The sequence below is a fragment of the Lepidochelys kempii genome, chromosome 14, assembly GCF_965140265.1.
Source record: "Lepidochelys kempii isolate rLepKem1 chromosome 14, rLepKem1.hap2, whole genome shotgun sequence".
Lineage (NCBI taxonomy): Eukaryota > Metazoa > Chordata > Testudines > Cheloniidae > Lepidochelys > Lepidochelys kempii.
In genome coordinates, this window is record NC_133269.1 from 21,884,382 (window position 1) to 21,898,336 (window position 13,955).

Below are 13,955 nucleotides of genomic sequence, written 5' to 3' on the forward strand. Positions count from 1 at the left end.
AAGTGGCGGTGCAGTACTAGGCCAAGGTCATGTTCCTCAGCAGCTGCCTATGGAGGACCACGGAGCTCTGTAGGGACAGCAAGATGGCAGAGAGGCTGCAGCCACAGAGGCAGAGCGCGATCTATGGGGCAAGGATCAGGACTGTAAGGCCTGGCCCAGAGGCCAGGGCCTGACCAGGAGGAACAACTAGACTCAGAGTGGGATAGGAAGCACCCCCCTCAGGTTTAGAAATGGCTGAGACTGAAAGAAAACTGAAGGGAAAACAGGGAAGGGGATCAGCCTTCCCTGGGCTGCTTCCATGAGTAGCAGCCAGAAGGGACTCAGCCTCCGTGGCCTCTCCTCACCTTGGGCCAGGCCCAGACCTGGTGGAGAGGGTGGGTCCGGGTACCCCTATCCTTCCTTCCTCCCACAGCCTACTGAGACACCCTGGAGGGCTTGGGCGGAAGGGGGAAAAGAAACTAACTTGGCCATTGGGCCCCCGAGGCTATCCAGAAAAGCCCATCCCGAGACCCGGAGACTGTTTGGCTGCAGCCTGACCACTATGCCTGCTGGCCCCTGAGCAATGCCCACTTTACAGGGATACTTCCTTAAACAGTAGGGTGGTGCGAGGCTCAAACCCAGTAACGAGGTACTCAGATGCTACGGCAAAGGCACATAAGTAGATCAATTTGGTGCATTCACACTGTAGCCCTGAATAAATAAATAAAGCTGAACCAGTTGAGTTATTCTGACTTTTATTTCATTGCTGCTTAGTCCACACAGTCGGTATAAAATCAGAAAAGCAAAGCAAAAAAACCAATAAAAAACAAACAGAATGTCTGGAGTCTTAGCATCAGAAGGCACCGTATATGAATCTACAGTAAAATGCCCATACAATTCATTGCCAGACACACCTCTGAAGCACAGAAAGAGGATTACAGAAGCCGGACTCCAGAGGATGAAGACCTACGGGTTCCATCCAGAGATTTGTTTCTGCTACTCCTGACCATGAGGGAAAAAAAACTGGTTATAAATGCTTTTATTAAACAATAATACTAAGAGCAACTTGTCTAAGTACAAAAGCAGTTATAGACCACTTATATTACATAGAATTATTTATCATTTCTATCTTCTTTGTTTATCTCATAAAATTGTTAACTGAATTTCCAGTGAGTAAGGTTAAATGGCTAGTGATATAAGGAATGGCAAATAGATAGCACCATTTCACATATTTGGTATTTTATTTCATAGATATATATTGTTTTTGATTCTTTCCCATCTGTATCTACACGGCAAGGAAAAAATACATTTCAAGGTCATAGGCTACAGTTCTTGGGTGGTTTGGGTGTGTGGGGATGGGTATGTGAGAGTTTGTTATACACAAGGCCTAACACAGGAAAGTATTGGTGTTCTAAGGGGAAACTTCCAAAAGAAAAAGGGGTTAAGGTACACTTGTTTCAGTAAAATTTCAATGGACCTGGTAGGTAAAAATTTTAAACGTGCCTACGTGACTTAGAAGCCCAAGTTCCCAACTGGGTGTGGTTGGCAAGTTAATGGGACTTGGGCTCCTACATCACTCAGGTGGTTTGAAAATTTGGCTCTGTGCTCCTAAATTCCTGAGGCATGGTATTTATACATGCACTTCAGGTAATAGGATCGTGGCACTTTTAGGAGGAGGCAGATCCTCAGCTGATGTAAATGGACATCGCTCCATTCAAGCCACTGGAGCGACCCTGATTTACGCCATCTGGGGATCTGGTCTGACTTGGGGTTTCTTTGGTGGGTTGCCTCGCGGTGGGAGCTTTCAAAGAGGATTCCATTCGCATTCAGGGTAAAACAAAAACAAGGACCCAAAAAATACTGCACTCTTGTTACACTGTTAGGAGTAATAGTTCTTTAGGCACTTCTTTAGGCTTTAACACATAGCAGATGATCAACAAAAGCAAACAATACTATGTACATATATGTAAAAAGTGTTATAAATAGGTTTTTTAAACCATAGATACTATATACATCTTCAATTAACACAGTAACCCTTGGTGTGTTTCCTTTTGGGGTTTTTTTGGTTGGGTTTTTATTTGGGGGGTGGGGGTTTGGTTAACTTCCCCCCCCCCCAAGTTTTGTCATCTTTTCTTCCCCTGCCTCAATCCCCTCCATGGACATCATGAGTGCCCTTGTCTTGCCCCCCCCCAGCCTCATGCTTCATTATTCGCGCTTCCTCAAGATGACGTAGATCACCCCGCTGACGACGGCCAGTGGGAAGGCAACCCAAGCCAGGATGTACGCAAAGCCGAAGGAGGTATCACTTGTGTCAGGCTGCCAGTCCGTGTGTCTCACAGTGAAGATGGCTGCACCACTCATCACGCACAGGCCTAGGGAGAAGAAGTAAATATGGAACAAGCTGCACTGAGGATGCTCTGTGTAATGCAAGAGCTGCCCTTGCTTTCCTGGCCGGTGATGCTGGCAGGGACAATGCTGAACAACACTGATTAAACCCACCCATCCCACCTATAACCATGTGCCACAAACAGAGAAGCCTGATCAAAAATCTGGGTGTATGGGGATGCAGCTGAAAAAAAAGAACCGAAAACCTGCTGTGGTTTAAGAATGTAGGAGTTGATCAGAGCTCTGCATTCATTTAGGATTTTTGGACTGACATAATCAAGCTCGGCAATCACACTCGTGAGACCTGCTCATGGAATCTGATCTATTAAAAGGCAATATCGTTTGTGTAACCTATACTCTTGGGGGTGAACTTTCACTCCCAGGGGTACTCCCACTGAAGTTCACGGGACGAAGTGCTTACCAGGGTAAGTAAGGGCTGCATAATCTAGCTAATGACCCCACCACAGCGTACTGTGCGTGTTCCTCATAGACAGCTCTGCCAATGCGCCTCAATCCCGGTCTGCACCACTTGCCTATTTTACAATTCCTGAGCCTCTCTAGAGGAGAGATCACCCATCATGCCCACTTTTGGGATTTCCTCCAGCCAACTCCTGTTTCATGTGATCCAAGCCATGATTCAAACCCAGGGTCTGCAGGGTGCATGAACCAATGTTCCAGCTACAGAACCAGGCCAGGAGGACACATTTTGTGTCTTGAGGAATTAAAGCTCATAGGAGGGTTAGATACCTCAAATGATTTCAATGGGCCTCAGATTTGATACATGGGGCATTCAATGTTCAGGTCTTTTCTCTGAGCAATATGGCAGGAGCCCAGATTCATTTCCAAATTCTTGTGCCTTGTGTTAGGAGGGAGAGGCACAGAATTTCCCAAGGTCACTCCACACCTGCTGATGCAGTGATGCAGAGAGCCGTTCTGCATTTGAAATCTAAGCGTTCTTTAAAATGGGCCCCTATCCAAGCTTATTTGGTAGAGGTGTGCTCTCAGTCCCCCCTTCTAGTCTCCTCCCCATGCTCTGTGATCAGCTCACAGATGGGGGCAGGAGAGAGGAACACAGTGTCCAAAGTACATCACTGCCACCCTGGGAAGAGTTTCTAACTGTCATGGGATGAGTACACTGTCTCTATTTCCCAGCTTCCCCAAGCTCAGGGCTGCCAAGGATCAAGCCTGTGAGTCCTGTGTTTATGGTGGGCCAGGCATGACCCCTCAATCACAGCATCGACCAATACTCCAGCAGGGTCGCAAAAAATATCCACATTGGGGGCTGCAAAGTGCTCACACAAAGCCACCACTATCCCCCGCCAAATACAAGGGCTTTTAGTTGATCCCCGCAATTCCATTATCCATTCACGGTGCTATCGAAGCCAACTCTGTTCCAAATCTCTCCACCGGGCATCAGGACCACCTACAGCTAACCGCAGTGCTATTTGAGCTGTTATTTCACTTCACACTGCTCCTTTGTTCACAGAAAGTGCAGAAGTGGGAATATGTTTAATTAATAAGCTGCTGAATGCTGTTTCCATTTTCCAGGCACAGAAGAGAACTCCTACTGCACTGGCCCATGCAAAGAAAGCAAAATGATTGTCTGTTGACTCTGGTGGGATAGAAAACCAGCAAGCGACCATTCCAGAGCCACCTACGGATGGTTAGAAATACTGCAGTCAATTGTCCATTGAAGGAATCTGGTAGAAGTGAAGAGATGACAATGACTGCGTTTCTCTTGGAGATACAGAATTAGTGATTCTGACCCTGGGAATATACTCCGGTGAGTAAATTTCAGGGTAGGGTATCAAGAGAGCTGGGGTATCTTTCCCGTTCTGATGCGTACCTTGTGCAACTCCTTTGGGGTTTGATTTTCAGCCACCTGATGGTGCCGTTCAGTGCACAAAGGCATGTGCATTTGTGTGAATACCGATCTTCCAAGGGGCACTGTGATGTCTTAATTACCTGATGTCTGAAAAGCACTTTGAGATCCTAAGACAGAAGGGCACGTAGAAGTGCAAAGTACTGTAAGGTTATCCTGACCATACCTTGCCCTTGATACCCTATCTTCTGTAGCTCATGGTAGCCTGATGTGGCAACTACTAGGCTAGAACAGCCATGAACTAGGAAGAACTTTAAGTCTAGCCTCCCATTTGGGATAGAGCAGCGTGGGGAAAACTTGAATGCTGGGCTCTAGCCAACGTTCTCTTTTGGGAGCTTCAACACCAACATTCCCCTTGTATGGTCAGAGGAACTGTCCTTCAGAAGAAAGTTTAGCTCGAGTTCCTTGTCTGTTCTCACCGGTCTTAGGGTACCAGGGTTATCTTGCTACTCAGTCTACCATCCCCCTGTTGCACACAAGGTGTTCCAGCATGCAAAGCGGCGTGCAAGCTGTTGCTGGGTGCAATAGCTGCGGTGTTTGCGTGCGCAGCCACCTTTACCTCTCAGGGCTTTGCAAAATGCCTTGAGATGCATGGAATGCAAAAGTCAGTCAGTAAAACCAGTCTGTATCTGACAGAGCCTAAGCCACAAATTAGCCAAGTGTGCTGACTGCAGTCCTGGGCACTAGGGAACAAAAAAAAGACAAATGAAGTCCGAAGAACAAAAATTATAAAGGGGCCGGAAAGATGGACTTGCAAGTGTTCTTTCAGTCTGCCGACAGCCTGATTCTTCTTACACTTACACTGCATGTGGAATCCATCTAGAAATATTTGCAGCGTGTAGACACCCATGATAGATAGGGAGGAGTTTTTAAGGGTGGCAGAAGGGGGTCCAAATTAGGAATAACAGGGCTGAACTCACATCTAAGAATCTTTAGGCAGACAGTCAGGAAAAGCTTCCTAACAGTGAGATCTAGATGCTGGAATAATCTCCTAAAGGGAGGCTCACTGCATGGGTCCTAGGGAACATGCTCTAGGTGTACCCAGCACTGGCCCAGGTGGAAGGACTAGATATGAACTCATAAGTCTTGTCTATCCCCAATGCCTACAATTCTGTATGTTCCACGAGGCAGAGATACACGAAGGGACTATGAGCTGGGTCACCTCACCAGAAAGCAGCAGCAATGGTGAGAGACGAGCGTCTCCCCCGAGCTGAAAGGCCCTGCATGGATTGGAACCAGCACAGCCGTTTGGGAACATCAGAGCTCCTGCACTTGACAGCCCATTGGCTTCAGCCTCAGCACGGCTGATGAGTCAGGCTCCACAAACAGAGGAGTTTACACTGTGGATCCTGGCCCTGCCAGGGTGACTCACCCAGTCAGTGGGTTGCCCTGGAAGCAGGATCATCTGAACAGACAGTGCCAGGGCTGAACGATGTGTCTGGGAAGAGACATCTCCTCACCTCCCACAGAGGCACTTTGCAGCAGCTCCACCCAGCCGCAATGGAATTTCCATTGCTCAAACTAGCCTTGACAGAGACCTCTAGCAGGAAAGACACAGGCAGGCGATGGCCCGTTCCTGAAGGGATCCTGAATCACGGCTCCTCAGGAGTCAAGCCAGGCCTTTCCAAGGCTATAGAGAGGGAGAAGACTAATATCCACAAAGACTGGATGCCACAGGAATTTGCTCTTTTGGCTTTAAACCCCAGCCCACCTTTTTTGGTGCATGAGAAAATCTGAGAGGAGGGCAAGGGGAGACCAGCCGGCTCCTCTGAGCACGACTGCTCAGCTCTGGACCAGACCGCTCTGAAGGAGTGGAGGACATGGATTCTAGCTGCTGTTTACAAACAGCTATCCTGAAATTCAGGATAATGAGGCCTAACAACTGCCCTGAGCTTCTCCATACAGAAGTAGGGGCACGCACTCAAGCTCTTATTGTATCCATTTCTTTTCAGCCTGTTGCTTCAACAGAGGCAGAGATGCTGACGGAGTTGATTTAGGATGCTGCTGCCAGCATTTAGTTCCAGCCTAGCCAACAGCAAGGGTATGAGGACAGCGGTACCTGTAGTGCTGGGGAAGGACATCCTGTGTTTATCCACAAAACAGGTAGGTGCAGGCAACAGGGGTACAAACACCCCCACCCCACTGCCCGCCCACAAGCTGCCTCAACCCTGGCTTGGGCAAGAGGGGAGTTCAGTCGCTGTGGCCCATTCACTCTTTGCCTTCTTCTGGGACCTCAACAAGGAGCCCATCTGGCTGGATGTGGACTTGTGTCCACTAGGCAGTGGGCTCGGCCAGTTAACCGACACACACACACACAACCAACCATCCCTTGAAGTCAAGGCTCCCATTCTCTTCAAAGGGCATCAGACCAGGCCCTTCGCCTCCTCCCTAGCTGCTGGTATGTTTGCATGCTGTGAAGAAGGGACTGGAAAAGTTTTTGATCTGGGCTGAGGCCAGGCCTGTGACTCAGAGAGGACATGGATAATTTGGATTACAGGCTCCAGGGTTAGGGTCAGATCCTTGCCTGCACTTACCGCTGCATGCAGGGCTTACTTACAGAGAAGGGGGCTAGCACAGCAGGAAGCCCTCTGGCTGGGGGCGTGAAGGTGAGCTGTGTAGTCTGGCTGGACCCCAGGATCTGGTTCTAACCTCCAGTGGAAAGATACCCTTTTCCTTCTGCATCTTGAACAGTGCTGAGCACATCATCTGCTCACCACCATCATTAACAACAGGCCATATCCCTGTGTGTGTCCCTGGAATCATCAAACCCTTTTTCACCCATGTGCAGAATTTGAAAGTCAGATACCAACAAGAGAACCACATCCAGAAAAACCCTGCCTGCAGAAGTTACAAGCAGGAGAAAACAACTTTTTGGAGCAAACATAGCGCAGGGCATACCACTCAATAAGGAGAGGGATGCCCACTGCGGTCAGAACTATTAGATCGATTCTCAATTGGAGAACTTCATTACTAATGTAGAGTGCGTGGTTAACTATCAATATCCATTTTCTTTACTTGAATCCAGAGCTGTAATGAGTTATTAGACAAAGCCTCTTCCAGAGATCATTGCCCAATATAAGCTCACCACCTGCGTGAAGTCTTTCTACACAGGATGTGTAATTGGTTTCATACCATTCTTGCTACGTAGCTTTGTGCTAAACTTTTCCAAGTCCCTTCTTCGCAGCCTGCTCACTTGCCAGCCACTAAGGAGAGAATTCTAAAACTGATTGGGAGCCTTTCCATTAACCTCAGTGACCTCTGGATCACCTCCCAAGGTGCTTTTGGATCAGTGTGTCAAATAAAGCTCTGGCCAGCAACGTGGCTTCTGCCCTTGAGTCTCATGCTCAGATTGTTCTCCTTTGGGAATATAAATTTCACAAGAGCCTATTTGCATAATTTGGTTCTTTTTGATTTAACTCTTAGAAATCATCTGCATAATTCTATACTAGGCAACCTAACAGACCCCTCTGTGTTTATGGCATCTACGTCTAAACAAGAGCTGTACCTAACTACATTTAAAAGAAACAGGTTTTCAAAGCTGAACTATAGCTAAGACTTAGATGATGCAGCTGGATATGAAAAGCGGCGGTCTAATTTCGTAAGCTGTAGTGGCCCTGGCTGAGACGGAAAGCACTGTGCCCCCCCTTACAGCACGCCTATAAAGAACGTCTTCTGGGGAAGAAGTCACATGTCTCACGCTGTCAGTTTAGGAAGCCTGACTCTGTTCAGTATGAAATCTAGGAGATGCAAAGTCCCTGGGGCAGCCTAACTCACTGCAGGCTGTCAGCATCCAGTCTCTCAGCTAAACAAAAGGAAGATGTAGCTACTGGGCCAAACTCATCCCTGCTGTAACAGCACAGAAGTCTATGGAGTTACCCCAGTGTCTCTGCAGACCCTAAAAGGTGAAGAAGAGGGCATTAATTATGTGCCCAGCCTGAAAGGCACAGGGGCTGATTTTCAGAGGGGCTGAGCACGTGTAATTCCCAGCGAATTAATTGGGAGTTAGCACCTATGAGGGCTGGTGCACTTGGGTAGAACCAGGAACCTCTGGGGCTAAAAGCAGAAGCTGCTGCAGCTTGAGCTAAAGCCCTCTAGCAGGGACTATACCAGACTTCTAACCTCCGTGGATCTGGCACAGAGCGGGGACCACATAACACACACGTATCAGTGGACTACAGACCTATACATCTGAAGGCAGAATTGTGCCCTCCCATTCATGCTCTGTTCTCTTCAGTCACGTAGTGTAGGTGCCAACTCAGAGGCCTTCGCATTGCAGCTTCTAGAAAAGCCAATTCCCACTGCCCCAATCCTAATCCCTTGTCAACTAAAACTAACTAATAGCCAAACAGAGCCCTCTTTGTTATTCAAGAGCTTGCTTGTCTGTCATTAGCCCTCATGCCTCCGCCCGAGAGGGTTTTCCCCTTTACGTCCTCCAAGCCATCGCCCATTTATCACTCCCCACTTACCGGCAAGGATCTGGAAGATTCCAGTAATGTAAAACCGTCCACCCTTGGTGAGCGTAAACAGCTGGCAAAAGAATAGGAACAAGGACAACACGCTGAAGATAATGGAGAGGATCATCATAGCTTGGACAGACTGCAGCCACTCTGGGGAAAACAGAGAAACACAGTCAGGGCAACATTAGTTACAGCTGTGATTTCTCTGCATGGATCAGCTGCTGCTCCTACTAAAAAGCCTGATTCTGACGCCATTAAAGTCCACGAACACCTTCCCATGAACTTCATTGTGCTCTGGATCTGGCTCATAGGCTCTTGCTGAGCACATGTAACCTCTTGAGGATCCATGGGAATGACACTACTTGCCTCCGTTCTTGCATAGCAAGGAACAGCCCTTCTCTGCGGCCTTGCAGGATTGGACTGGCGAGATCTTTTTTCATCTCCACCATTTGCCATTCATGGGAGAACATACGTCCTTCCCTTATCAGACCCCAGGTCATCACAAGAAACCCCTGCAGAAGCCAACCCCAGTTACACAAGGAAGAATGGCTCCAGGATTTCTAAGGGCAAGCCGGCTTGGACAAATCATGGTGTGGTCCCAGTGTAGTCACACAAAGCACAGTATGATCTCAGTACTGCTCCTGGGTACCTACCCAAGGGCTGGCATGGGGGGTACAATCTGGTCTCAGGGCTAGCCCTGGGTATAGCCCTACCCAAGTGCTGACATGCAAGGCAACCAGGAGCTCACTCTTTAGCGATTCCTCTTGTCCATATTTGCTCAGCATTAAGAATGAGATTTTTCAAAGCTGCCTAAAATATCTGGATACCCAATTCCTATTTCCCTAAAGTGAACAGGAATTGGGCATCAGTCCATTAGGCAGCCCTGGAAGTCCCACTTTAAATGGATTATTTTCTTGGTTGCAACCACTTATCTCATTTCATTCTGTTTGGAGCATCTTGTGCTATACAGTCAGCAACACCCAGTAGTCCTTCCCATTTGAGGATAAAACAAGGTGTAATGGGTAACACTGGGATCCTGGAACACGCCACCAAATCAGTGGGCAAGGCTGTTCATTTGTAACTTGAGGAACATTCATATTAGTGGGTCCACAGGGACTCAGAGCCTGATCCAAAGCCCACAAGAGTCAACTGAAATATTTTCATTGACTTCAGTAAGCTTTGGACCAGGCCCTGAAGAGAAACACGAAAGCCATTCTTAAACAAGACAGACAATAAGCTGGCCAGCTCCTAGGTGATATAAATAGACAGCTGGTATAAACACTCCCACTTACACCCTTATGGAACTAAGCCCTTAGGAAAGACACTTTATCGTAGCTAAGTTTGAAGACTGGTAAAGAGATTAGTCAGACCAGCCCCTCCATGAGTCACTGCCCAGCTATTTCCATTGTTCGTGGGTGTGTAACTCCCCTTGGAAAGCAAAACAAATGCTACAGCAATGACCCAAAATACTGCAACTAGGGACCATTACAATATCATTGTAATAAACACTGCAGTAGTGGCTTTTTAAATAAAACTTGACATCAAAATTCTTTATTATCCTGAGATCTCAAAGCATTTCAAGTTAATCAATCACGTACAGGAAGCAAGGATCATCATCCTCATTTTATTGAGGTGGAAATTGAAGCACAGAGCAGGGACGTGAGTTGCCCAAAGCCATGTACAGAAAATACATGGCAGACCCAGGAACATAACCTACGGAGCCAGCTGGTGTGAACAGATGTAGCACCACTGACTTTAATTCACACCAGCTGAAGATCTGGCCAAAGTCTCAAATCCCAAACTTGTGCTCTTCCCTTGCACTATATAATATTGCTCCCACCCTACGTTTTAAGCCGTGTCCCAGCTTCAGTAAGACAGCCAGCCAGCCATTATTAAATCTGCACCCTGCCTGCTTATTTGTTTAGCCACATGACAACCAATGACTCGTCTTCTGTGTCCAGCTGCCTCCACGCTGCTCTAGTAAAGCATTATGCAATGGAAAGAAGCTATTTTAGAACACAAAGGTCAACTGCTGCACTCAGTGACATGGATGTTACTCCCACTGAAGTCCATGGGAGCTGCACCTGTGGAACTGAGAGCAGAACTTCCCCCAAAAATTTAAACACAGACTTCAACCAGAACTCGAATTGTAATACAGGCCTGCATCGTGCTATTGTAGACAGCTGTGGAAGAGTCCTACAGAATTTAACAGAAAATGATCACTTCACTCTAGACTTTTTTGAAACATCCTATGGAATAAAAGAAAATACTAAAGGACAATGCATACTAATCTGACTTGGTTTAATTCCATACATTTTTAGAGGAATTTTCATGGAGCTGTATTGCATTTCTGTAGTCCTGGTAGTTTCACTCCTTTTGGATTTTTGCCCCACAGGGCTCTTTTAAAGCTTACATATGTCATAAGAGCAGTTGGGTTAGCCCCACGGTCCACACCCAATTCCAATTTCCTTTAAGATTATCCTGCCCCCGTAAAGTTCCATACAGTGGGCCAAATTCAGGTCTTGATCACACAAGTGAAATGAAGTCAACGAGAGCTGCTCCTGTGCATGTCAAAGCACAGTTTGCCTCATTATTCTATTGTGCTTCCTATCCCAAAGCGCTGTGCAGAGTTGCTCTGAGCTATTAAAAATAAATAAATACATAAATAAATAAATAAAAAGCTGCTGTATTTTATTCCAGAGGTGGCTGCATCTCAGTGGTGAGCAGGCATCCCATTATATACCCGTTTCTAACAATATTTGCCATCACTTAGGATGCAAGGGTTATCACCACTGTAAGCAAGTAGAGTACCAATGATCACTTTATGTTTTAAATGCCATGCACATGAAACGCTCTCAACATCTAGTCAATCTCAAGTCCTGCCTTAGGTCAACAAAACCACAAACTCTGCACTTTCCTTCAGATCTTTTGCCACTCGACAGCTCCTTGAACATAGCCTTGTTATCAGTGAGATAAGAGCTGTTGAAGTACCGCTAATGTAATCAAATAATAAATCAGGCTATGTCTACGCTTAAAACACTACAGTGGCACGGCTGCAGGGTAGACACTCGCTACAGCGACAGGAGGCATTTTCCCCTCACTGTAGTTAATCCACATCGCCAGAGAGGCGGTGCTAGGTCAACAGAAGAATTTTTCCTTTGATCTAGTGCTGTCTATGCCAGGGGTTAGGACATCTTAACTGCCTTGCTCCGGGAGGGGATTTTTCACACCTCTGAGGGAGACAGCCATGGTGACAGAAGTTTTCAGCACAGATCGGCTCAAATCATTGAACTCAGCCATAGACAACTGGCTATCGGGAGGAGCAATATAGCGACTGCATCTTCAGCACATCAGCTAACAGCCAGTGCTGTTAGGAAAAAGCAGTATGGTTTGTCTGTTCTCAGGGGAACATCAATGGAGAAGGGGCGGGGAAATCACAGTGATAAGCACAGTAACAATCTTTCTTGTTGTTTTCTCGCTGCCATGTGAGCCTTAAACTATCAAATAAGGAGAGATGGTTCAATACACCAGCTGGCTGATTAAAAGCCTGCTGCATTTCGCTCTTAATATAGGATCTGAGTCAAAGTCCAATGATGATGATGCCAACTGGAGCCTTTCCTGATTTCAGTGGGCTCTGGATCAGGCCCCTAAATCTTTTTCCTTTGGCGGCGATTAGTTTATGAGAGGGCCTTCCAGAGAGCAAAAAGTTCTGCTGAGTTAGAGGGTGAGGACCCCTTGAACTGCATCCCTCTTCTTGGTTCTGCCACCTGAAGGCTTTATACCAAATGTGCACATTCCCATGCTAATAGCAATCCACGTCATAGGGATACACAGGCAGCCACTGAAAGCAGCAAGAATAGCCACTGGTAAGTAACAGCCATGGGGTCTAGCAGACAGTGCTCTTGACTGAGACTCAGGAAGCCTGGGTTCTAGTCTGCGTCTGTACTCAGAACCTGCCGTTTGATGCGGCTCTTGGCCTCCTCTATAAAATGGGCACAAGGACACTTGCCCAAGTTAGTGAACTGCTTTGAAATCAACAGATGAAGGCTAGTATTGTTAATGGAGGCAGGTGCCCAAGTCTCAATGAGTTTCAACTGCCTTAATCTCTTTTGAATATCCCAACCTCCAAGTGCAGAATGCTATTGTCCAATCACTGCCCCCGAATTACATTAACTCTCCTGGTTTAGTATTATAACCTACAGATGGGTCTATTTTTCACTTTATAAATAAAAAATAACTTCCAGTGGAAAGATTTGGGGCTAATGGAATCTACTATCGGCTCCTCAGAATCACGTCATCTCAAACGGTTGTTTGTGGCTTCCACGGTGGATTGAGGGGCTTAATCTGAATTTAGGTAAGCATCTATCCAGCCAAGTGTTTGCATCCTTATTTCCAGGAGCAGATGGAAGGAAATACACTGGAGGTGGGAGGGGAGGGGCAGCAGAGGAGAAGACAGCGCACCTTGTGCCAGGGGTTTTTTAGAGCCCCCTTTCTAACACTAATTAAGCAAATGGCTTTTGGGAAAGGCTGGAATTATTTGAAGGGCTGCCACTGAAATTCTACTTAGGATCTGCAAGCCCATCCACATTCATCCTGCTTCTCACACCCTCACCAGCAATGAAGAGTCTGCATTCAGAAATGTGAAGTTTTGCTGACGACTCGTGCTGTAGTGTAGACTCCAGTTCAGTCTGTCAGAGAAAGGAAGGGTTGTCCTGTGGTTAGGACACTAGTCTTGGACTTGGGAGAGCTGGGTTTGATTCCCTGCTCTGCCACCTGTGAGACCTTAGGTAAGCCATGTTCTGTGCCTCAGTTTCCCCACATATAACATGAGGGTAATAACTCTTCCCTACATGAAACACTGTAGAAGTGTCAGATAGTTCAGTGATGGTCACCACAGAGAGCTATGAGCCCTGCTGGGGTAACAGCAATGAAAGCTTAAAATGAGCAGGTATAATGAGAACACAGCTCTGTGCCATTCACTTAATCATCATTTACAGTTTGGCAGAATGAGCACAGAACAAGTGGGAAAGGCGACCACTCAGGTTTGTGAATGACGACGCAAGGTGCAGGACAAGGGAGAAGCCACCACCCAGGAAGCGGATATGCTGTGAAAAATGGTCATCGTAGTGCCATTTTCCTGACCTTAAATTTAATTCCACAGTAAATTACAAGTGAAAAGAATCTCGAGGTAGATTTGAGCAACCTGCCTGCTTAATCTGCAAAGTATTAAGTTCAGCACATCATGTGAAATG

The 13,955-nt window shown here is 46.8% G+C and overlaps 1 protein-coding gene across 2 annotated transcripts in view; it reads right to left on the reverse strand.

The window, feature by feature from the left end:
• Nucleotides 1-717: 717 nt before the first annotated feature.
• Nucleotides 718-13,955, reverse strand: part of PMP22 (peripheral myelin protein 22) — a 32,339-nt gene continuing 19,101 nt past the window's right edge. For both annotated transcript variants that reach the window (XM_073310398.1, XM_073310399.1), the window contains exons 4-5: nt 8,713-8,853; nt 718-2,351 (exon numbers count right to left, since the gene is read on the reverse strand). In XM_073310398.1, the coding sequence (XP_073166499.1) occupies nt 2,185-2,351; nt 8,713-8,853 (308 nt within the window). In that variant the 3' untranslated portion in view covers nt 718-2,184. The remainder of the gene's footprint in view (nt 2,352-8,712; nt 8,854-13,955) is intronic.